The sequence below is a fragment of the Rana temporaria genome, chromosome 5 (genome assembly GCF_905171775.1).
Source record: "Rana temporaria chromosome 5, aRanTem1.1, whole genome shotgun sequence".
NCBI classification, from domain to species: Eukaryota; Metazoa; Chordata; class Amphibia; order Anura; family Ranidae; genus Rana; species Rana temporaria.
Genome location: NC_053493.1, coordinates 305,417,313 through 305,443,789, shown reverse-complemented (window position 1 = coordinate 305,443,789; position 26,477 = coordinate 305,417,313). Strand labels below are relative to the sequence as shown.

Genomic DNA, 26,477 nt, shown 5'->3' with positions numbered 1-26,477 from the left:
TGCAGAGGATTTCTGTGCACCTCGGCTAGTATCTATACATGTGGGGACAGTTGTGTGATGTGGCAAAAAAAGAACCCGGTAGGGACGTTAACTCTTCCCAACTATATCCAAAAGAAGAAATATTGTTTTATCTTTTTATTATTATACAGGATTTATATAGCGCCAACAGTTTGCACAGCGCTTTACAACATCAGGGAAGACCGTACAGTCACAATACAATTCAATACAGGAGGGATCAGAGGGCCCTGCTCATTAGAGCTTACAGTCTAGAAGGGAGCGTCACGTTTCTAAATCCTTTCTATTGCTTGCTTCGGCCCTCCTTTTTTATATAAAAAAATGGCCCCACCCTTGGGAATCGTGACAGTTTGACTTTAGTAAGAACTGATTTACATCTCGCTCGATACTTATGCCTAGGTGGCTTTACCCTCCTCATACACACCTTGATGATGTGTCCCAACGTCTGGGAGACTTTCCAAAAGGAAATGTCATTTCCTTTTCTTTGCACAGTATATGTTCTATAGGGCCCTATAAAAAATGTGTTTAGATTCTCATTGTTCTCTGTGTTGCCGTTGGGCAAATTTTACTACTTTTCAGCCCCAGTGACATTCTGTTTATCTACAAAACCAGGTATCTCCAGAACAAGTAGTGAGGGTGAATGTCCCCATAGCGATATTCTATCCAATAAGTAAGAATGTGGAGCGTGGATCAGAATTTCAGTTCTGTTTATCGCTACCATGTAACCTTGTAGATGGAAGATGGTATTAAAGTCATTGGGTCAGCATAATAGCCAGGAAACGAGTATTTTCAGGTGGACAGTGATTGTCTCGATATTTCTCTCAATATTTTCTCTCATGCAGAACACGCAATAAGTGAATGTACTCATCGGAATGACGAAACAGCTGGCAACTGTTGTCTATGGTAAATAATGCCAGTTAGTACAAAAAGAAGCAGACGCGTTTCGGCGATAAGCCTTATTCACAGCACACATAAAATGATGAATATATATAGACACACATGTCTAGCACATGATTAGTGATCCTCCTCCGACTAGCAACTTGCTCAATTGGCAACAAATGATTAATTGCAAAAAGGTCAGCAGGTGTAATGTCGGCAGAAGGATGGTAAAGATTCATTTGTGTCTTAATACAACACATACAGGCAGATCTACCCCAGTGTATATATTTGTGTGTGTGTGTGTGTGTGTATATATATATATATATATATATATATATATATATATATATATATATATATATATATATATATATATATATATATATATAAAAATGCGTGTGTATATGTATGTATGTATGTATGTGTGTGTATATATGTAACTAGCTGAATACCCGGCGTTGCCCGCTCTTCCTATCTTAACCTTTTGGGGAGGAAAATCATAGTAATATAAATATACCCATCTTTTATATAAGGGTGTAGGTAAGGGTTAATTTAACTGTCATATATTTTTATTTGGCATATAAGTAATATGTGTACCAGGTATTATTGAAATATCTCCAGGCGTACAGAAGTTATGTGGGAACATACATTTCCCATTGATTTGCATGGGACTTTAAACAAAAACCCCGACCCTCACAAATGGGGGTAGTTAAGGGATAAATTAACTATCCTATAGTTTAAGTGGACATATAAGTAACATGTGACCAAGTGTTATCGAAATATGTACAGCCGTTTGGAAGTTATGAAGTAACATGTATTTCCCATAGAGTTGAATGGGACTTTAAAGGAAAACCCCGACCATGGCAAATGGGGGTGGGTAAGGGTTAAACCACCTATCCTATGTTTGTTGCTGACATAGAAGTAACATGTGTGCCACGTTTCATGTTAATATCTTTAGCCGTTTGGACGTGATGCTGGAACATACATACACACGTTGAGTTTTATATATATAGATGTGTGTGTGTGTGTATATATATGTACGGTATGTGTGTGTGTGTGTGTGTGTATATATATATATATATATATATATATATATATATATATATATATATATATATATGTGTGTGTGTGTGTGTGTATCTAGATAGAAAATCTTGAAAAAATACATTAAAGAAAATAATTATATAAAAAAGCAGTAAATGAAATCAACTTTTTCCTTCCTTCCTTCCTACTTTCTCCTCCTTTCACAAATTATGGGATTTGGCAGTGGTAGTCTACACATTTTTCCCCTAAAGAACAACATCACTTTTAGCGACTTTGTCCTTTTAACCACTTCAGCCCCAGAAGATTTTACCCCCTTCTTGACCAGAGCACTTTTTTACAATTTGGCACCGCGTCACTTTAACTGACAACTGCGCGGAAAAACATCAGTTTAGGCCAATATATATTCTTCTTCATATTTTTGGTAAAAAAAATTAGCAATAAGCGTATATTGATTGGTTTGCGCAAATGTTATAGCGTCTACAAACTATGGAAAAATGTATGGCATTTTGTATTATTTAATTTTTTTTACTAGTATCGGCGGTGATCTGCGTTTTTTTTTTTTTTGGTACTGTGACATTGCAACGGACAGATTGGAGACTTTTGACACTTTTTTTGGGACGATTGGCATTTATACAGCGAACAGTGCTATAAAAATGCACTGATTACTGTGTAAATGACACTGGCAGGGAAGGAGTTAACACTAGGGGGGTGATCAAGGGGTTAATTGTGTGTTCCCTCAGTGTGTTTTAATTGTATGGGGATAGGATTGACAAGGAAAGGAGACATATATAGGTAGATTCACGTAGGGGCGCCTAACTTTAGGGCGGCCTAGTCTTTTTAGGCTACACCGCCGTAAATTAGTTAGGCTAGTAATGATTCTTAAACCACTTACCTGCTAATTTTCGGCGGCGTAGCCTAAAACGAGCGGGCGTAAGCGCGCCTAATTCAAATGACTTGGAGGGGGGCGTGTTGTATTGAAATGATGCTTGACCTCACGTTTTTTGACACTGCGCATGCGCCGAGCGACTACATTTCCCAGTGCGCATTGCGGCTAAGTAGGCTGTACTGGCCTATTGATTTTGACGCGTATGTAAATGACGTAAATCCCGATTCTTGGACGACTTGCGCAAACGACGTAAAAAAATTCGAACCTCGCGGCGGGAACGGCGGCCATACTTAACATTGTTATTCCACCTCATAGGTGGAATAACTTTAGGCGGCCTATCGCGTACGGAAACTACGTTAATCGACTGCGGCGGGCTCGCGTTCGTTCAGAAAACGCCGTAAATGCTCATTTACATCTACGCCGGCCGCAATGGAAGCGCCACCTAGCGGTAAGCCAAAACATTGCAATCTTAGATATGTTTAAGTGTATCTCTGTTAGAGAATACACTTAAACATAGGTTGGCTTAGATTCAGAGTTAGGTCGGCTTATCTGTAGATAAGCCGACCTAACTCTTTGTGAATCTACCTAATAGTTTTTCCTTCTTAGTAGGAACAAGCAATATGGCTCCTCTCCTCTGACAGCACAGGGATTTGTGCATTTAAACACACACATGGGATTTCGCCCAGGAGAGCCATTGTGCCGCAGTATATCTGCGTGACATGGTCGGGAACCAGTTAATCAACACACACACAAACACACACATCTAAAATAATACTTACCTTTTCTCATCTTTCCTCCAGCAAGCTTCCAACCAGCTCCTCTTCATACCGCACTTACATCAGTGGTCCCTCCAAGTTTGGTTTTCCAATAGGAATAATCAGGCGCTGCAGGGCACATGTGCAGCACGAAGATGAGCTGGCCAACACTTTGTTGGAGGATAGTAAATCTTATCCAAGGTGGGCTGTACTCTGTGGGAGGGATTTCTTAAAGGGGAGTTCCAGCCATTTGTATGTTTATTAAAAGTCAGCAGCAACAAAAAGTGTAGCTGCTGGCTTTTAATAAACAGGCACTTACCTGCTCCAGCGACGCGCTGGCCGGGGCTCCGCTCCTCTCCCCCCCCTCCCCGGCCGGCCTCTTCATCTTCAGTGTGGGCACCCGGCCGTGATAGGTTTCGGCTTCACGGCCGGGCACCCACTGCGCATGCGCAAGCGGCACTGCGCATGCGCGAGCGGCGCGGCCCGGCGCCGCGCCGTGTAATTGGCCAGGAGATCGCCTAGGACCTGTGACGTGTCCTAGGCGATCGCCTACAGCAGCCACTTCCTGAAGGCGATTAAGCTTAGTCGCCTACAGGAAGGAGGAAGTGGGACAGGAAGTCCCACTCGTGCTGAAGCGAAACAAAAAATACAGCGCTCAAGGATGGAGTACGAATCACTTTATAGTCTTGAAGTAATGCAAAATATACATGAAGTTCATGTATATTTTGCATTACTTCAAGACTATAAAGTGATTCGTACTCCATCCTTGAGCGCTGTATTTTTTGTTTCAGTTCTTTGCCCATGTTCTCAGGTGATTGACAGCTGCACGGGAGGGTTTTTGCATCTTTTTTACTACACAGAACACTGTGTTTTATTGTCCTTATGGTGTAGCGCTAGTAGTGGGAATTTTTTTCATGTATCACTCGTGCTGAAGCCCCCACTCCCCCCCAAAAAAATTACATGCCAAATGTGGCATGTAAGGGGGAGAGGAGTGGGTTAAGAGGAAGTTCCAAATTTGGGTGGAACTCCTCTTTAAAGGACAACTTCACCAAGTTTAATGCAACCTTGTGCTTTTTACATTAAGGGAATGCAACAGGTTCTTAAGGGGTTGTAAAGGTTTGTTTTTTTATTTTCTAAATAGGTTCCTTTAAGCTAGTGCATTGTTGGTTCTCTTACCTTTTTTTCTTTCGACTTTCCTTCTAAATGTTTTTTTCTTTGTCTGTCTGAATTTCTCACTTCCTGTTTCTCCTCAGTAAGCTTGCCCCCATGTTCTGACTGGGGGTTAGTCAGCCAGAACAGCTTACTGAGGAGGAACAGGAAGTGAGAAATTCAGACAAAGAAAAAAAACATTTAGAAGGGAAATTGAAGGAAAAGGTAAGTGAACCAACAATGCACTAGCTCATGGGTCTTCAAACTACGGCCCTCCAGTTGTTCAGGAACTACAATTCCCATCATGCCTAGTCATGTCTGTGAATATCAGAGTTTTACAATGCCTCATGGGATGTGTAGTTCCACAACAGCTGGAAGGCCGTAGTTTGAGGATGCCTGCAATGGCTTAAAGGAACCTATTTAGAAAATAAAAAGCAAACCTTTACAACCCCTTTAATAGTGGTCCTACTAGCAGCACATACTCCCCTTTTGCCCACTGATCTTCCTCCTGGTGTAAACACAAATACTCCAGGTGTATGGAAGAGTCTGTGACCACTCCCCTTTCTTCCATGTGACCGTGCTGATGCGTGGTGGTTGGCTACTCAGGTTCCCCATACTGTCACATGGGGCAGCTCTGTGTAAACCACAGATAACGCTACAATGTTACGCAGGCACCTATACTAACACAAGCACACTAAATTCAAACACAACCAGGTCCACTGCATTCTAAATTGTCCAACAAAAAGTATCACTGACACCTACCATGGAACTACGTGAGAGAAAATGAATCTTCTCTGATAGTAATTCTTAGCTGGGCAATTGAAGCGTGAGCTGGTGAAATGCGGATATCTAATGGATTGCATTGATTTTAGGGCTTAAAGCCAGAGGCCTTTTCCAATAAGTTTCTAGAAGTTATACAGGATTTATGAGCAGAAGAAATGCCCGGCTGTAATCATTTATTGATTGCTTATTTCTCCAGCAGTACTAATAATGCTCACAATACACTTCAATCCAGGTATTTCCCAGCCGCCACTCTGGGTTTTGTATCAACTGATTATTTCTATCTGAATTGCCAGCTACTGGATTCAGAACTATTTGTCAAATGCACTATTAAATGAATGTGTGCCTTACACGCTAGATTCCAACATAATACCATTAGGAAAATCTTATGGCGGTAAATATTGCATTACGTATTGCCATAAAGAACATTAGGAGTCTACTAAAAAATATTGTGTTCTGATAATTGTATGTGATTGAGTAAATAAAGTCCTTTGTTTATATTTTATTTCACATGCTGTATTCATACCTCCCAGGGGTAATTGAGACGACGCAGCAACATTTTTTGTAGTAATGCCTTCATAGAATCATTTCATGTATTTTAATAGCAGCTTGTGTAAGTATCTGAATTTGTCCTTCTATACATATACTATAATCCTCTTTACAGTGATATCAAGACTGGCAAAAGGGGGGACACTAGGGACCATAGGCGTGCGCACAGTGTTTGCTGGGTGTGCCTGGGCACACCATAATCATCCTCTGTGGTGCAGATTCCCCCTGCTTCCTGGGATCCCCTGTCTTTCCCTTGCAGTGCTGACAGCTTCCCTTATCTCCTCTCCCACTGGCTGCTGTGGGCGATGATTCAGGATGGATGAATGACAGAACACAGTGGCCCAGATTCAAGAAGCACTTGCGCCCGCGCAACCATATGTTGCGCGGCGCAAGGGCTTACTTGCTCCGGTGTAACGAGTGCTCCTGATTCAGGAACCTTGTTACACCGACTGCAGCCTAGGATGTGACAGACATAAGCCTCCTTATGCCTTCACATCCCAGGCTGCATTCTTGCGTTGGCCGCAAGGGGGCGAGGCCATTGTGATCGGCGTATAGTATGCAAATTGCATACTACCACTGATTCACAAAAGTTGCACGGGCCCTGCGCACGCAAGGTACGGAGTTTCCGTACGGCCACTTTAGCATAAGGCTGCTCCTGCTAATAGCAGGCGCAGCCAATGCTAAAGTATAGCTGCGCTTCCCGCTCGTGAAATTTAAATTTCACGTCGTTTACGTAAGTGAACCGTGAATGGCGCTGGATGCCATTCACGTTCACTTAGAAGCAAATGACGTCCTTGCGACGTCATTTGCCGCAATGCACGCCGGGAAAGTTTCCCGACGGAGCATGCGCTGTTCGCTCGGCGCGGGAGCGCGCCTAATTTAAATGATTCCCGCCCCCGGCGGGATCATTTACATTAGGCGCCCTTACGCAGGGCTATTTAGCATATCGCCCGCGCAATTTACGGAGCAACTGCTCCGGGAATCGCGGGCAAAGCGCAATATTTGCTCTTTGCCCACGCAAATATTGCGCGATTCTACCTGAATCTGGGCCAGTGTATGAACAGGAAGGACTTCTCATTCATTCACTGTCCAGTGCAGCTGAGGTTGCAGACAAAGGAACTGGGGAAGCTCTATCCTCAATCCCTTTGTCTCTGTTTATATTGTAAAAAAATGATTACAAAAATAAAATTGTAAAAAAAATGATTACAAAAATAAAATTGTAAAAAAATAAGAAAAATAAAAACTACTGACACCGTCCACTACCCAACTGACACCAATTCCTGCTCTACTGACTCCGTCTACTGCTCTGCTGATATATATACACGTGTGTTTGTGCTCTGGGGTGCACACCCTAATGCAATAGGCTGTGCACACCAATGCTAGGGACCAATCACGTCTGTAGCAGTATGTGATGACAATGATGAAAGAAAGCGAGAAAGCTGAGAAATGACATCATCAATGTACTTCCTTGCCCAATCACAGGCTGGGAGGTGACCACACTTTACCACAGAAGGAAAAAAAAGTCAGCAAATTGGCTGTGATGTCTGCCAGGGTTGGGTAAATCCCAGGATGGGTAGAAATACAAAATCTCTGGGCAGTTAAACGTCTCCCATTTATGTTTATACCATGTTATGACAGGTAGTTTGTGTCATCCCATATTACTGGTCAGCCTGGTTTGTATGTAGATCTGTAGAAAAATGTAAATGCCCAAGTATTTCACCTGCCTTTATCAGAATACAGTATTTTTCATGACAGTGTGCCTTAAAAGGGTACAGTAATTTACAGGGCTGCATTCACAAGCTTCTGATCTGACATCTGGGAGTTTTAATGAGCTTAGTGACCTTGAATAACAAAGCTTGTGATCTTGCAGCATGCTCTTGATTGGGACCCTTGCTCTCTGGAAAGGCAGATGAGTCTTTGCAGAGGTCTGACACAGAGAGCGGTCCAATCGGCAGGGAAAAGGAGCTTTGCTGACTGCAGTTACAAGTCTGAAATTTTCCTCCTTCAGCCTGAATCTTTCTCTGCAGCTTCTGGCAGGGCACAGGCTTTTCCACTCAATCTGTGGCTGCTTGAGGGTCCTTATGCACAGCCGTGCTTCACGTTCCCAGCTAAATTGGAGCAGAATGGGATGGATATTATTTTTGTGAAGTTTGTGCCTGGTCATTATTTTATTTTTTTAAACAATAGATCCTGTTCATTATTTTTGATCAGATGTTTTTGGACCTGTAAAGGCTCCTTGGGGGGGGGGGGGGGGCAGGCTACCTCTGATCTGTCATGTTTAGGTCCAGAATATGGAGAAGGATGCAGTTCTTTGCCATTTTTCTTTACTGACCTGAGCAGGCTCAGAGGTAGGTGAATGTAAATGGACACTTGTCAATTTTACATTCACCTGCTCATAGACTTGCATGGAGCTTCAGATGGAATTCAATTGGACAGGTGGACCTGATTGGAAAGTCCATGAAAAAGAACCCTAAGGCTGGGTTCACACTACTACACTACTTTCATCCTACTTTGCTCTGTGTTCAATGTTTCCCTATGAGAGCGTCTTGTAGCGTCCTACACAAGTCGGTCCGACTTTGAAAATGCTCCCTGTACTACTTTTGGTCCTACATTGATCCTACTTCAACCCATTAAATATCATTGAAGTCGGACCAAAGTAGTATCCTGTTCATGAAAGTAGGATGGATGTAGGACCAATGTAGGATAAATGTAGGACCAATGTAGCAGAGCAAAGTAGGATGAAAGTAGTGTAGTAGTGTGAACCCAGCCTAAAGACTTGTACACACGATCGGATATCTGATGGAATCTAATCCAATGGAGTTTTTCTTCAGATATTTGATTGAAGCCGACTTTCATCACACTTGACTACACACCATCAGTCAAAAATATGACCGTGTCCAAACGCGGTGACGTAAAACACTACCACGTGCAGAGAAAAAGAAAGTTCAAAGTGTAAAACATGTTCTATTTTTTTTAACTGATGGAAAACAAACCGATGGGGTCCACACACGATCGGTTTGACCAATGAAAACAGTTTGTCGGTCTGTTTTCATTGGACAAACCGATCGTGTGTACAGGAGAGTCACTGCTGTCAGGTCACAATGTAGGGGGGATTCAGCTATCTACCTCACTTGTGTGGAAGGAGGAATCAGTTTGTTGGCTAAATGGAAAAAAAAATTCCATCTATGGCCTGTTTAAAACTGGACTTTACCCGGAAGGGAAGTTATGCTTGTTTGCCTCCCCCTTGCTCTGCCACATTTGGCACCTATTTTGTGGGGTGGGGGTGGGCACCTGGTTTTGACAGCCACTTTCAAGATCGCCGTGGCAATCTAAGCGGAAGTTCGCCTTCACCCGCAGCCTTCTGGGACACATCACAGGTCCCAGAAGACTGTGAGATAAAGTGCATTACACTCGAAGCCCAGTGAGGACTGCGCTGGATCCCTGGACAGGCAAGTGTCCTTTATATTAAAAGCCACACAGCATCTATGGGGGGGGGGGGGGGGCTGCAAACCAACATCAGTACATTAATCTCTAAAGTGAACTGTCCCGATTCTGAAAACTAAGTGCATCCACAACAGTATTGTGTGTTTGGGTTGTGACAAGCCGCCATACCTAATGCAGTCTGTATATTATTTTAGAACAAATACAGTAAGTACATGAAAGTAAGCAGGGAAGGTTAGGAATAGTGTGGAATGTCGTAGGGGATACTTTTAATATCTCTTTATATTGGCGCTCTATTATTATTCTAGCACAGCATGCCTGGTTCTGGGCTTTCTTTAGTTTCCACCCCATGTTCTTTATAGCAGGATTTCCAGCTAAGTTGTATCTTTGTGGTGTGGAGTCTGCAAGGCACACTTTAGTGTGTATTACAGAGTAACCTCCAAATCACAGGCAAGCTGTCTGTGTGTATGTGCCATTTGTAAGTGAGTCCTATTGATCTGTCACTTGGTGATTTGTGCCAAGAATGAAACCCTGCAAATCAAGCTGTGCTGCAATTGTGTCCGTTCTGTCTTGAAATGATTGATTCCTGCAGGGGTGGATTCTGCCTTTTACTGCAGGATTTATTTCTTATCAGTCTTCTACACAGAGTGGGAAATGATTCTAAGACCCTCTTATTACATCAATTAACGCCTGTTGTTTTCCTAGCCTTGCATTATCTGCTTGCACTCCAGGATCAGATGTAATTGAGAACGATATGCCCTTGTCCTTATTTCTCAAGAGGCCAATTAGTGCCAACACAGATCTCTAATACATTACTTGGTGCACTTGTGCTTGGATGAACTGTGTGCATGGAAAGGGCACCACAAGACGCATGTAGGCAGTCACTGTATGGAAAATGTTTTGTTTCTATGAAATATAACAATGGTAGCAGAAGGAAACATTAAAAAAATATTCTTGTGAAAAAAAAAAAAAAACATATTCAAGCGAGAGTGTGTGTAATATAAATATAAATATAAATATATATATATATATATATATATATATATATATATATATATATATATATATATATATATATATATATATATATATATATATGTATGGGCAAAATAAAGAATTCAGTAAATCCCTTCAATGCATGCGCATTCCCGCATGTTGTGCCTCTTTAACTACAATTCTGGAATTTTACACGATATTTGCCCAGCAATTTTTCAAACAACTTTTTTCTTTTTTGTAAAATATACACTGAATTTTAATGCAAAAAACACAATATATAACCCATTTTTTATTTATTTATTTTATAAAGGTATTGTTATGGCGAGTAAATAAATAACATGTCACGCTTTAAAATGTTAAAAACCTCCGTAGGCGACGCTTTATGCATTTTACAGGTTACAGTTTACAGTTGCATAGGAGGTCTAGTGCTAGAATTATTCTCACTATAATGTTTGTGGCGATACTTCACGTGTGTGGTGTGAACAAAGTTTACATATGTGAGCACAATCTACGTATGCATTCGCATTTGCAGGGTGGGGGGGGGGCTACACTTAAAAAAAAAAAAAAAGTGTTATTATTTTATTTTTTTTAATTCCTTTCCTGTCCTGCTGCCTGTAAAAGCAAATCAGCGGGTAATTTGTGCTAGGATGGCCTTTACATAAAAGGGAATCGGTGGTAAAGAAAAAAAATACCAGGATGATGGCTGTAGCTGCAGGCATCATCCTGGTGTTACAACTGAAATTCAAGGACATCCATGGACATCCAACCAGGGTGAAGTGGTTACAAACACTACAAATACGAAAAATATCAGTTGGCAGAGTGTCTCTAATCTCTTCTGCGGCACTGAGAATTTCTGAACTCTCCCCTATGTTATGGCGATGAAGAAAGGGGGTGGTCTTCTGTAGTCTCCTAGGGTGACAATACTGCTCCTACCTCTACAGTACAGGGAGTTAGTATTGTCACACCAGGGCAGGAAATGTTACTGCCTGGACGTAAAAGGAGAAGAAAAGGGCTGAAACCAGAAAACAAATGCAGCCACCACCTCTAAGTACTAGCAAGCTGAATATTTACATTTTTTTGTTCTTGGTTTTAGATGTACTTTTAATGGTTTGTGTCTGCTTTGCTGAGTCTGATATGGTTACTGCCTAAATTCCCATTCTTATTAAAGCCGTCCATCTTATCTCTGCCTACATCTTTTTGTATTGGGCCACCTTTTTCGGAGATTATTTTGGGTAGGATTACCAACTTGGTTGTTTTCCCCTTTGCATAAGGGTTTCCAACAAACCTTTTTGATGGGAATTCCTGTGAAAGCAGACTAGTGGTTTAATGCATAGTAATTACTATGCCAAAGGAAGAACATACCACCTTATCCTTACTACATATCAGGTTTCTTTCTCCTATTAAAAAACTGTATATGATTTTATTATACAATTCAACACCAAACAAATACAGCCAGGTTCTTTGTGGTTATAAAACCCTGCGTTGGCATTCAAAGACCCCCTCATAGCACAATGATCTATTCGCCTGGCCAGCAGACTTTAACCAGTATCCTTACTTGGCACCTTAAAATGTATTTAAGGTAATGCAAAGTCTTTTCCAAAGATTCCCCAGATATCTAGATTTAATTATAACCAAGCAAATGACTCATGCATTTATGTCTCATCTAGTTTAAGGAGTTCTTGCCAAATGATGAATTTAGCCAGATTCACCGGTGCACGCCCAGTCATCCCATCCCTGTGACAAACCAGTCATCCCATCCCTGGGACAAACCAGCCATCCCATCCCTGGGATAAACCAGCCATCCCATCCCTGGGACAAACCAGCCATCCCATCCCTGGGACAAACCAGCCATCCCATCCCTAGGACAAACCAGTCATCTCATCCCTGGGACAAACCAGCCATCCCATCCCTGGGACAAACCAGTCATCTCATCCCTGGGACAAACCAGCCATCCCATCCCTGGGACAAACCAGCCATCCCATCCCTAGGACAAACCAGTCATCCCATCCCTGGGACAAACCAGCCATCCCATCCCTAGGACAAACCAGCCATCCCATCCCTAGGACAAACCAGTCATCTCATCCCTGGGACAAACCAGTCATCCCCTCCCTGGGACAAACCAGTCATCCAATCCCTAGGACAAACCAGTCATCCCATCCCTGGGACAAACCAGTCATCCCATCCCTGGGACAAACCAGTCATCTCATCCCTGGGACAAACCAGTCATCTCATCCCTGGGACAAACCAGTCATCCCATCCCTGGGACAAACCAGCCATCCCAATCCCTAGGACAAACCAGCCATCCCATCCCTGGGACAAACCAGTCATCCCATCCCTGGGACAAACCAGTCATCCAATCCCTGGGACAAACCAGTCATCTCATCCCTGGGACAAACCAGTCATCTCATCCCTGGGACAAACCAGTCATCTCATCCCTGGGACAAACCAGTCATCCCATCCCTGGGACAAACCAGTCATCCCATCCCTGGGATAAACCAGCCATCCCATCCCTGGGACAAACCAGCCATCCCATCCCTGGGACAAAGCAGCCAATCCCATCCCTGGGACAAACCAGCCATCCCATCCCTGGGACAAACCAGTCATCCCATCCCTGGGACAAACCAGTCATCCCATCCCTGGGACAAACCAGTCATCCCATCCCTGGGACAAACCAGTCATCCCATCCCTGGGACAAAGCAGCCATCCCATCCCTGGGACAAAGCAGCCATCCCATCCCTGGGACAAACCAGTCATCCCATCCCTGGGACAAACCAGCCATCCCACCAGTCATCCCATCCCTGGGACAAACCAGCCATCCCATCCCTGGGACAAACCAGCCATCCCATCCCTGGGACAAACCAGCCATCCCATCCCTGGGACAAACCAGCCATCCCATCCCTGGGACAAACCAGCCATCCCATCCCTGGGACAAACCAGTCATCCCATCCCTGGGACAAACCAGTCATCCCATCCCTGGGACAAACCAGTCATCCCATCCCTGGGACAAACCAGTCATCCCATCCCTGGGACAAACCAGTCATCCCATCCCTGGGACAAACCAGTCATCCCATCCCTGGGACAAACCAGCCATCCCATCCCTGGAACAAACCAGTCATCCCATCCCTGGGACAAACCAGCCATCCCATCCCTGGGGCAAACCAGTCATCCCATCCCTGGGGCAAACCAGTCATCCCATCCCTGGGACAAACCAGCCATCCCATCCCTGGGACAAACCAGCCATCCCATCCCTGGGACAAACCAGTCATCCAATCCCTGGGACAAACCAGCCATCCCATCCCTGGGACAAACCAGCCATCCCATCCCTGGGACAAACCAGTCATCCCATCCCTGGGACAAACCAGCCATCCCATCCCTGGGACAAACCAGCCATCCCCCAGCCATCCCTGGGGCAAACCAGCCATCCCATCCCTGGGGCAAACCAGCCATCCCATCCCTGGGACAAACCAGCCATCCCATCCCTGGGACAAACCAGCCATCCCATCCCTGGGACAAACCAAGCATCCCATCCCTGGGACAAACCAGTTATCCCATCCCTGGGACAAACCAGTCATCCCATCCCTGGGGCAAACCAGTCATCCCATCCCTGGGACAAACCAGTCATCCCATCCCTGGGGCAAACCAGTCATCCCATCCCTGGGGCAAACCAGCCATCCCATCCCTGGGGCAAATCAGCCATCCCATCCCTGGGGCAAACCAGTCATCCCATCCCTGGGACAAACCAGTCATCCCATCCCTAATCCTTTCCCTAATCAGCTCTTCCAGGGACACGGTTTTTGCTAATTGAATATCCAGGACCCTGGTCAAAGATGTTCCTTCCTTAGATTCTTAGAGCCAGTTCACACTGGGGCGACCCAGCCGCCTGACAAGTCGCGTCCCATTCTATTCAATAGAACCGTTCTAATAGGAGCGACGCAAGTCGCTACGACTTAGAAAAAGGTTCTTGTACGACTTTGGGGGCGACTTGCATTGACTTCTATACAGAAGTCATTTTGCAAGTTGCCTCTGAAGTCGTCTTCAGGACGCCTTGCCCCCGAAGTCGTGCCGCCCCCAGTGTGAACCGGCTCTTAAAGTGCAAAACAGGATATACGTTCCATATAGGAATTGCATTCAGGTTATTTTAGTGCTTTAATTAACACGTCTACGTGCACCAAGCTTTTACCTGACATTTTCCTGGTATCCCTGGCTTTCTCAAGTTTTTAGTGTTTTATCGCATACAAAATGATATAGTCTACATACAGTATATAATATTTTTGTTATCAGGAAGAAACCTGCGTTGTAGGGGTAATAAGCGGCAATTTTGGGGATGTTAATCCTAACCCCTAACTCTGTGCGTTATTTTTATTTTTTTATTTTTAACCTAAAAGCGATTGAAAAAAAACCCAGTGTGAAAAGGGTCTTGCTGTTTGTTCCCACTGAACATGTTGGTGCAATGCTTTTTAACTCCTTATCACTGGCACCTTCTGGCCCTTTAAGAGGTTTCTGATGCCAGGAGACAGGGCGGGGTTTCTGATCATGTGATTGGCGGTCACATGATCGGAAAGTTTCTGATCACATGTAGAGGTCCAGAACACTGGAAGCACTTGTATGCGTTTGTGTGTCACTTAAAGCCCCTGGAGTCACTGGTGGACTTTTAATCGGCTCATATATGTATTTACGCTTTGCTTTTATTCATATTTATGGGTTTTGGTTTTGTTTCACTTCCTGATCAAATTTTAAAGGGGAGGCACACACACTTATTTTTGTTTTATTTACCGTAATTTTTTATGTCCTGTATTCAGACATTTGTGAGTGCTGCAGTCTACACTGAGCGCAAGTTTTACTTTTTTATTTTTCTATTGGTATTATTGTTGTATAAAGATCAGTTGGAAAAAGGTGCTTGGATGTATTGAAAGGGAATGGGAAATAAGAATGTTTTCTCCTGTCATACGTTTCATACCCCCCTTGGTATTCACATATTTCTATATGCTGGGATGTTCCAAAAGTCATGCAAGCAGGATCTCCCATTAAGGCCCCTTTCACACTGAGCCCATTAAGGGCCCTTTCACACTGAGCCCATTAAGGGCCCTTTCACACTGAGCCCATTAAGGCCCCTTTAGCGATGCGCTGGCAGGAGAGAAAAAAATATCCTGCAAGCAGCATCTTTGGAGCGGGGTGTTTACCGCTCCTTCCCATTTAAAACAATGGGAAACCGCGTTAATACTGCCCGCAATGCGCCTCTGCCCCAGTGTGAAAGGGGCCTTAGAATCATGCCAATCGGTAGGTTTTTGTTTGGCACTTAAGCCGCGTACACACAATCGGATATCCGATGGATTTTTTCGTTGGATAAGGGATGAAGCTGACTTTCATCAATCTTGCTTGCACACCATCAGTCAAAAATCCGACTGTGCCAAAACGCGGTGACGTAAAACACTACGACGTGCTGAGAAAAATGAAGTTCAATACTTCCGAGCATGCGTCGACTTGATTCTGAGCATGCGTGGATTTCCACAAAGACGATCGTTTTTTTCTATCGTTTTTTTTTTCCATAGGAAAATTTAAAACATGTTCTACTTTTTTTCACTGATGGAAAAAAGACCGATGGGGCCCACACACGATCGGTTTGTCCGATGAAAACAGTCCATCAGTGTGTTTTCATCGGACAGACCGATCGTGTGTACAGGGCTTTAGAATCTAAGTTATTTTGTCATGTCTTTGGACCCCCACATGTACCCTCAGATGGAGTTCTATGACATTATTCCGTCTATGTTCTTGTTAAACATTCATTGTCTCCCAACTCTCCCATATTAGTGTATGATTAGACTACACGCCTTCAGCGATTTTTGGGGGATTTTTTTTATTTTGATCCATTTTTACTGCTCCTTGCTTAAATTAATCTCTAGATAAATGTTTTTCCCCACAGGGCTGTGTGGTATGACAGTGAGAGCTGTACATCAGACTTTTCATAGCATTTGATAGTGGTATCCCATAGTGCTTTCAGTGGTCTAGTTTGCTTTGGTAAAGGTCACCTTGAGAATTAGTCTAGGTGTATACAAAGATCAGTCTTCACAGATTCCAAAGGGTAAAAATTAATCTGTATTGCATATACCAGCTGTCACTAAATGGCGGTCCGAGTCCGGACCGAGTGCCGCTTCTGCCCGGACCGCCAGGCTGCCAGTATAATCATTAATGTCCGCAGCTGTTTGTTTGCTGGGACCGCAAGTTTACCCCAGTGACGCTGCGTGCGTGTGTGCGCCGGCTCCCCGCTCCTCACCTCAGGTCTGAGATGAAAAGCTTGCATAGCCGCAAGTAGGGGCGTGACATCACGTGTGCGACCCGCCCCCCTGCTGCTTGCGATTCCCGGTGTTCTGACGAGACAATTGGTCCTGACTCTTCTTGCTAGTAGGGGCGTGACGTCACGGGTGCAACCCGCCCCCTGCTACTCGCGGTTCCCGGGTCCTGTCTCCTTATCTTGCAGCTTCTGCCCCTTCTGTTGTGCCCTCATTCAAGGTATGTGGGCCACATGTTAGCTGGTATTTACTGCTGGGCATATTTTTTTTATGTTAAGGGGCACTCTGATGGACAATTTTGTTTTAAGGGGCACTCTGATGGACACATTTTATTTTAAGGGTCACACTGATGGGTATATTTTTAATGTGCACACTGATAGGCATATTTTGTTAAGGGGCACACCGATGGACACATTTTGTTGTGCCCATTAGAGTGTCCCTTAACATAAAATGTGCCCACCAGTGTGCACATTAAAAATATACCCATTAGCATGCCCCTTAAAATAAAATGTTCCCATCAGAGTGCCCCTTAAAATAACAGGTGCCCATCAGCGTGACCCTTATTTTATGTTAAGGGTCACGCTGATGGGCATATTTTATGAGCAACACTGATGGGCACATTTTGAATTAAGGGGCACGTTTTGTTGTGCCCATCAGAGTGCTCATAATATAAAATGTGTCCATTAGCGTTTCCCTTAACATAAAATGTGCGCATCAGCGTGACCCTTATTTTATGTTAAGGGGGCCTCTGATGTAAGGAGGCATTCTGACGGGAATGCCTGATGTAAATTAGCACCATGATGGGGACCCCTAATGTAAAGGGGCACTGTGATGGGGACAAATGGGGACTTGAGATTTGGACCTCGACCCAAATTTTTTTTTAGTGATCGGACCTCCTTGAATTTTAATTCAAGACCCCTGGCATATACAGTATTGCATTCATATTGGAAAATAAAGTGAAACCCAGGCACAGTTGAACTACTTATATAGGAACTATTTTATCAGTTGAAAGATTTGTATATTTATTTAGCCAGTCTTGTGATCCAGGCACCCCTGCCAGACAGCATAGCCTGACAATTGAGCTTTGGTGCAACAGCAACATAAGGATGGTCAAAAAGACCCTTCCAGCCTACTAATTGGAAAATAAAGAAGCAGCAGAGTCAAGAGTCTGTACCAACTGCTGTAATGTTCCAGTGCATCAGGGGTTTAAGCAGAACTAAAGGCAGGCATTTGCAATGTCTCTTCTGCAATAAAATGCCCCTACCTGCCTGCTCACGGTCTTCTTCGGCGTTGGTAAACTGAGCTACGCATCTCAGATTAGAGTGCCATACCGGTGTCTGTGTGCTGCGGTGATTGACTCCTGCGCATGTGCAAGAGTGACGTCATCCCATGCCAGCCAATGAAGAGTCCAGAAGACTAGCACTCAGAAGAAGATGCTAGCGAAGGCATGTAGGACAGGTGAGTATTAATACTTTTTGTTTTGCTTTAATACAGCCAAGGGGCTGTCACAGGCTCTCAACAAGAGACGACAAGCTATGCCTGTCTTTTCTGCTCAGATTCGCTGACTATGTATTTCTCTCAGTGAAGATTTTCTAATTTTAAGACTGAATAGTTAGATTCTTGCAGGCCCACTTGGGACGGACTTTCTTTGTTTCCTTTTGTAGGAGTGTTGGCACTTCGTTAGATGTGATTATACATTAAATGTATTTAAAATTTATTTTCCCAGGACACTCGACCCAACATGTCCAGACCTATGATCACCAGATCACCTGCTTCTCCTCTGAACAATCAAGGCATTCCTACCCCAGCTCAGCTCACTAAATCCAATGCGCCAGTTCACATTGATGTTGGTGGTCACATGTACACAAGCAGTTTGGCGACACTAACAAAATACCCAGAATCCAGGTAAGGATGCTGAACTTGTTGGGGAAGTGTGGTAAATAAAAGGGTTTCTGCTGGCAGTGGTAAAGTGTTTAATTAAAGATTGAGAGCAGAATTTTTCCAGTCAGACTTGGGTGGGGGTTGCATATGTACCACAAAATAAATCTGCTAAATAATTGTTTTAATTATACGGAACTAGGCATAGGAGTTTCCTCATATGGGCTGCTCACCTGATGTATTGCCTTGCTTGATTGTTTTCCATTGGCACATTTCTGTGTTTTCATACCTTTCATGCTCCTTATGTAGCCCCTGCGTGGACGACCCTTGTGCTTTTTTTTTTTTTTTTGTTATGTTCACTAAACTTAATAAAAATTGTTGAACCAAAAGAGTCTAAAAAGTTTGAAAGAAATACATTAAAGTGGAGTTCCACCCATTTTTTTATGTTTGTCTGTGCTGCATGCTCTAATCTCATAGTGTTCAGAATGGACAATTTTTATTTAATTTGTTGCTTGTAAATACCTTTATTTTGTAGTCCTTCATTACTTCCTCCTCCTTATTTGCCTAGGCTATTTGCAAAGGTTTCTGGGATAGGCATCATGTTTCCCAGTAGTCCTTGCAAACCTGACTGAAACCTATTACATTGCTTGTGCACTGAGCATGTGCGAGATATGCAAAGCTGAAATCCAGGAAGTCATACAGTCTGGCTTCATGATGCCCACACTTAAGATGGCCACGGTCTATTTCTAGATTATAAACAATCTAAATGCTGTAACAACCTAACAAAACGGACCTTAGTTTACAGACTAACTTTACTGGAATACATTAAGCTTGTGTATTACAGGGGTATTTATATTTAAAAAGTGAAATTGTGGGTGGAACTCCCCTTTAACTGCCATTGCGGACTCTCCTGAAAATGCTATTTGTGTAGCCGTTGACAGTTAGAACTGATCCCAGGACATCTAGACCTCTAGGCTTCCTGAGTTACTGACCCAAGCTTCCATATCTTGCTAGTCGGCCCCGCTTGCTCTCAGAATACCTGAATATTCTGATTGGGTGCAGGCATTGTTTAGGTTGAGAGCCATCGGGGCCGACTAGCAAGATACTGAAGCTTGGCCCAGTGGGAGATTTCTCCATCCACACAGTTTAGCGTACATGGAGAAATCTGTTGCACTTTTTCCATCTAACCATAGAAAATCTGCAGCTAATCTATAGGTGTATGGCCAGCTTTACACTCTCTGGCATTGAAGTCGTGTCAAAGTAGGGAAGAAAGACTTTTCTTTTTTTATCCAGAAATAAGTTTATTGAAGCACAAGTAAAAATAAACATACATCGAGGCTACAAAACATAACAATCCGATACAAATTCAGGCAAAATAAACCATACCACTGCACCAACCTTATACATGTTATTAGCCATTCCTGGCCCTGCCCAGCCTCCAACTCCCACCGTAAAGGACCACCATATCCTGCAGATGAGGCCCAGTTGCGATCTAAACACCATGTTCAAGTACTCAGGCCCAGCAATCTACCCGTGACCAGGTCCACCGGGGCCAAGCCCGGTACATCCAGCCCCGATCCCCCAAAGCCTCTCAAACCTCTGGGAGCACCCTCTATGTTGGTATATCACTTTCTCCTTTCCGGCGCATATCCCCCATTGTATTGATCCACTCTTTCAGACTAGGAGACTCCTCCGATATCCAATGAGACATTATAAGCTTGCGAGCCAAGAATAGAGACCTAGTCCTAGAGACCTAGACTCTAGTACCTTCTTCCCATTCCAACTCTTCCAATATAAGGAGCAGACAATGTTTTGGGTCAGTAGGCAATGAGATCTGGAACACCCTGTTAATGGTGTCCACTACCCCCTTCCAATAAGGGTGAAGCTTCGGGCATCTCCACAATAGGTGAATCAAGTCACCATGATCCCTTTTACACCTGGTACATAGTGGGGTGGGCCGCAGCTCCATAGCAAACAGTCTATGGGGGATGTAATACACCCTCAGCAGTAGGTACAATTGCGACACTTTATGGGACACATTCAGAGAGCAGATTGGTACCGCCTGTAGGGCCTCCTCCCACTGCTCGCCATCCGAAGAAAGACTTTTCTGAAGCTACAGTAACTTTAGTAGTGTCAATTGGAACGGCTCTCCTACAGATGCATGGCATGTCACATGTCCTGTGACTTTGGGTCTCACAAGTCAGATCCTAATGCCGCTTACACACGACCGTTTTTAATGTTATGGAAAAAAACAAAGTTTTTCTCTACGTGATTCTTGTCAAGCCTGCCTTGCATACACACGATCGTGAAAAAAAATGCTCGAGCAAAGCACGGTGACGTACAACGGCACTATAAAGGGGAAGTTCCGTTCGAATGGCGCCACCCTTTGGGCTGGTTATGCAAATTTCCCTTCTCATAACTTCTGAGCATGCACACATTTTTCCTCGTCGTTAAAGCCTACACACGACCATTTTTCACGACAAGAAAAACGACGACGTGAAAAACTTTGAGAAAAAATAGAGCAGGTTCTAAATTTTTAATAGCCATATAGCAAGGCTGCTGATGACAATTAAGTAATTTACATACATACAACCATCTTGCTGCCAGAGAGCAAATTACAGGTGCCTCCCAACTGATAGAGATTGCTCAGCATTATATTCCGCTCATAAAAACAACATTTTCAAGCAAACTTGGCAAAATGGTCAGGATTGAAATGTTTTCACCTGTAGCTTTAGCTATTACAATTGATGGTCACCCATAACATAAAATGGCAGAGAAAGCCAACTGATAGAAAATAAAAGCTTTGGCTGCCCTTACTTTATAGGCTGGCACCTATTGCACAATGAAATGTACTTGGATCTTTTCAGTTGCTTTGAGCCTTGGGCAATTTTCAGGGTGTGTATACCGCTCAGACACAAATATGCCAGTTTCTCAGATTCCTTCCCAGAATTTCCAGCAAAATGTTTTCCCTGGAACTTTTGTAGTCATTGTATGCCATTAACACTGGCCCCGCATCTTATTGTTCAACAACTAAACATTGGCGTGGATCTCATTTCTTTTCAGCTGTGTTTTTGTCTTTAAGCTATTCTCATAGATCTTATGAAGATTTGTAAAGCACTGTATGCAAATATATTCTGCTTATGGGAAAATATTCTATTTCTGCAGAAAGCTTATCCATATTACTTTTTGTGGGGGCCTTTTCTTGGGGATTGGCCATACATAAATTGACAAAGCTTTAAAGGGGAATTCTGGGAATAAACCCTGTTAAACCTAAACAGGACTTTTACCTACAGTGGGCTAGATTCAGAAAGAATTTACGCCGTAAATTAAAATCTGCGCCGGCGTATCTTCTTTCTGTATTCAGAAAGCAAGATACGCCGAAATTAGGCTAAGATCCGACTGGCGTAAGTCTCTTACGCTGTCGTATCTTAGTTGCATATTTACGCTGGCCGCTAGGTGGCGCATCAGCGTAGAATATACAAATGAGCTGGATACGCCGATTCAGAAACGTACGTGCGCCCGGCGGATTTTTTTGCGTCGTTTGCGTAAGGCTTTTTCCGGCGTAACGTTACTCCTGCTATATGAGGCATAGCCAATGTTTGCGTAAGTCGTTCGCGAATAGGGCTTTGCGTAAATTACGTTCACGACGAAAGCATTGACTATTTGCGACGTGATTAGGAGCATGCGCACTGGGATATGTTCACGGCCGGCGCATGCGCCGTTCGTGAGAAACGTCATTTACGTGGGGTCATGTTTTTTATTTACATAAAACACGCCCACCTCTTGACAATTTGAATTCGGCGCGCTTACGCCGGGAGATTTACGCTACGCCGCCGCAACTTACGGAGCAAGTGCTTTGTGAATACTGCACTTGCCCGTCTAAGTTGCGGAGGCGTAGCGTAAATAGGATACGCTACGCCTTCACAAAATTGCGTCCCCCTACGTGAATCTAGCCCAGTGTTTGTAGTACAAGGAAAGATGCATTGCCCTACTATGGAAATATATGATTGATTGACACTACACACCAAAACTCAACATGCATAATTGTTTTAAGGGGTTAAATGTATGTCATGTTGTGCTGCTTAACCACTTGTCTACTAGAGTATTTTTTCTGTTAACATACACATGTTAGAATGCACATTTTAGGCCTGAAGATTGGTTAAAACCCCAAAGACTATGGAGAATAAAATGGTGGCAGTGCAATCTTTTTATGTCACATGATATTAACACACGTGATATGATTTTAGTAAAGATTACAGTAAAGTTAACACAATATATCACTTAATTTTTTTGTAAAACATAAAACATGAGAGGCCGTGATTAAATGGATACTCCACATGTCAAGCCTTAAAATTGCGCCCATGCCCATCATACAGTGACAACTTTTGGTACCAAATTTGTCCATAGGCATCATTTTAAAAGCCTTACATGTTATTTCAGAGTTAAAGTGTTTGTGACGAGGACATTGCATTTCTATCAGGATGAAACAGCAATTTCTGTGCTTGCTAAAAATATTTTTAGCCTGAATAGTAAAAACAAATGCAGCTGCCACATCTATGTACTGCTGAGCTGCAATATATTAAATGATTGGATTGGGTTTATATACTCTTCACTGAGGCTTTAATTAAAGTAGACAGACGCGATGTGTGTATGAACATAAAAGGTTCATAGAATCCCTTTTTAAAGGTTCAGTTCCTAAACGAAAATTTTAGTTGGTAGATTTTATGCCCCGTACACACACGCGCTTTTTCCGACGGGAAAACTGCTATGAGAGCTTTTCGTCGGGAATCCCGGCCGTGTGTATGCTCCATCGCATTTTTTCAGACGGGAAAACTGCCAGACAAAAAAAGAGAGCAGGATTTCCTTTTTTCCGTCGGGAAAAAATCCTGGCGGGAAAACCTTTCGCCTGTATGGTTTTCCGAAGGGCAGAAAACCGTGCATGCTCAGAATCAAGTATGAGACAGGAGCGCTCTTTCTGGTAAAACTGGCTTTCGTAATGGAGATGGCACATTCGTAATGGAGATGGCACATTCGTCATGCTGAAAAGCGCCAATCGTCTCTTACCAAACTTTTACTAATGCAAGGATCAGCAAAAGCAGCCCAAAGGCTGACGCCGTTGGAATAGAACTTCCCCTTTATAGTGCTGTCGTACGTGTTGTACGTCACCGCGCTTTGGACGGGCAGACTTTTGTCTGAGTGTATATGCAAGGCAGGCTGAGAGGAATTCTTTCGGGAAAACCGGTGGTTTATTATCCGATGGAATAAACACTTGTGTGTACGAGGCATTAGACTTGTCACCCAGAGTTTTTTTTATATCTTTTGGGGTCTTCGCAGCTGTTGGGACCCTTAAAAAGGGGTCCCAAATGACCAACTTCTTCCCCATTGGATTTCATGTATTTATTTTTATTCTGTAAATAACACTACAGGATGTGTGTGAAATCTCCAGGTGGGGAAATATCCTTGATAAATTCCAGCCTACCCAAGGTTAAACTATCTTTACTGTGCAGATGAACCCTTTTACTTAAAGTGGTAGTAAAGGCTTACCTGTAGGTATAAAGAATACCTGTACGGTTTAGGAGATATTCCCCTCGCAATGCGCCGCTGACTGCAGCGGCGCATGCGCAGCGGGGATCCTCGGCTAGAGGCCCGGCAGCTGCCGGACCTTGCCGGAATGAAGTCTCCCGCGCGCATGCGCGGGAGTGACGACATCTCCGCTCCAGCCAATCACAGCGCTGGAGCGGCGATACCCGGAAGACACGCCGAGGCAAGATGACATCTCGCTCGGCATGGACCAGGTGAGTTCTACACACCTCGTTCCAAGGTAAGTATTTCATAATGAGCTACTATGCGGTGCATACTAGCTCATTATGCCTTTTGCCTTTCAGGTGTAAAAAAAAAAAAAAATGCGGTTATACAACCGCTTTAAAGCAGAAGTAAACCCATTCATTAAACAGTTTTATTTCCGACACGTGTCGGAAATGGAACACTCCTATTGGTTGTGCTCTCAACCAAATTGTCAAACCATCCAATGGCTGGAGTCATAACAGATCACATGTGCAGCATCATGGCAGTCAAAGATTAAACGGAGGCAAAGATGGCAGCTTCCTTGGCTGTGAACGATAGAAGGGTTTACTTTCACTTTATCCCCTTACTTTTGGTGGACAGTATAAAGTGAACGTTGCATCATGCTGTGTCTAACCTGTAATCACATTGAACAGTAGTGTGTGTGTGGTTTACACATTTTTCATAAAACTTTCATTACCTGCTAGTTTATTCTAATTCATCAAATAATCAAAGTTGTTATGCACATATCCTTTATGTTAAACCGTTATTCATCCTTTTCATGTTGCACAGAATTGATATCTTGCCATGAAAAGCAGTCCTGATGCCTGTGTAACGCTCTTTCAACCACTAAACCTGACAGCCAGCAAAGTCATTAAATAAAAGGGGTTTCATTCAAATGAATTCAGTTTTTGCTGAATAGAGAAAAGTTTTGGAATGTGTATGTGTTTTTATATGCAGGTCCATCGTAGCTTTAATGTCCTACTTAATGTGGCGGCTGTGGAAAACTTTTACAACTAAAATTTTCAGGCCAAGTCCTCACAGTTACTACATCATTGATTTTTTTTCCTCTTTCCTCCCTAAACGTCAACAGTAGACATGGAAGCCCTACAGCTTAGATAACAAATGAAAACCCTTCCTGTCTTAGAGCAACAGAAACAGTCAATGCAATTATAAAAAATGATGCTTTAAAATGTGTTTCTGCCCCACAGAGGTGTACGTCTCCATCGTGAAAAGTGATGGTCAATTAAGACCCCTCATAGTTGACATGGATGAGGTATACTGTTAGAAGTAGCACTTTTATTGTAACAAAAGCCGATACTGGAAATTTGTATCTACACTCCGCTTCTGTTAATTCTTATTTATCTATAGATTCATTTTTAAGATGTATGAATAAACTGGGTTTTGGTGTATGTGTGTGTGTGTGTGTGTATAATATAATATAATATAATATTATATATATATAATATAAAATATTCTGCGTGAGGGGCTATCAGCCTCCTAAATGACATATAACCTTTGATAAAATATTAGGACTAAGGAACAGAGCGTGATGTTACAAGGTACATATAACTCCGTGGAGTGTCATTTTATATTTTATAGGCCATTTTCAACCACTTCTGGTTTTGGGTGGGCACCAGAGGGTTAACACACAACACCATTTAGCTTCTTATTAGTACTTCATGCCTCTCCCCTCCTTGTAGTAAGCCATATTGTCTTCTCTCACTTTGACTACCTCCTTTTTTCTTTGATACATTATGGGAAGTCTTTTGAAGAAAACATCATTGTTTTAGATTTTAAACAACCTTAGAAGTTTGACATAATTAAGAATTCTGGCAGGGATATCTCACCACTTGAATCCTTGACAGGTGTAAGGGCGCTTGTGATTCTGCTAGGCAGTAACTGTGTAAAAATTAAATATCATTCTTATGAAGACTCGGATATAAAGTTTACTTAAGCCAAGAAGTAAAATTGATAGGAAAAACTGCCGCTCCAGGTGAGCGCACCTAAGGCAATCACTGTCCACTCAGGAACCAACGGGTGCTGGCAATGCACAGAGCATGCAAAGGAAGAAACGTATATGGACAGCCGCACTCCAGTAAGTCTAAAAAAGGCGTGCCCTTTATTGGGTAAAAAGAAAATGCACTACAAAAAACAGCATACAGTCGGAAATAAACAGCTGACGCGTTTCACATTGACCCTCAATGCTTAGTCATAGCTAAGACTAAGCATTGATGTTCAATGTGAAACGCGTCA

At 43.2% G+C, this 26,477-nt stretch overlaps 1 protein-coding gene across 3 annotated transcripts in view; it reads left to right on the top strand.

Annotated features, from left to right (window-relative positions):
- Positions 1-26,477, top strand: part of KCTD1 (potassium channel tetramerization domain containing 1) — a 197,095-nt gene that overhangs the window by 132,809 nt on the left and 37,809 nt on the right. For all 3 annotated transcript variants that reach the window (XM_040354098.1, XM_040354097.1, XM_040354099.1), the window contains exon 2: positions 18,508-18,686. In XM_040354098.1, coding sequence (XP_040210032.1) covers positions 18,508-18,686 — 179 coding nt within the window. The remainder of the gene's footprint in view (positions 1-18,507; positions 18,687-26,477) is intronic.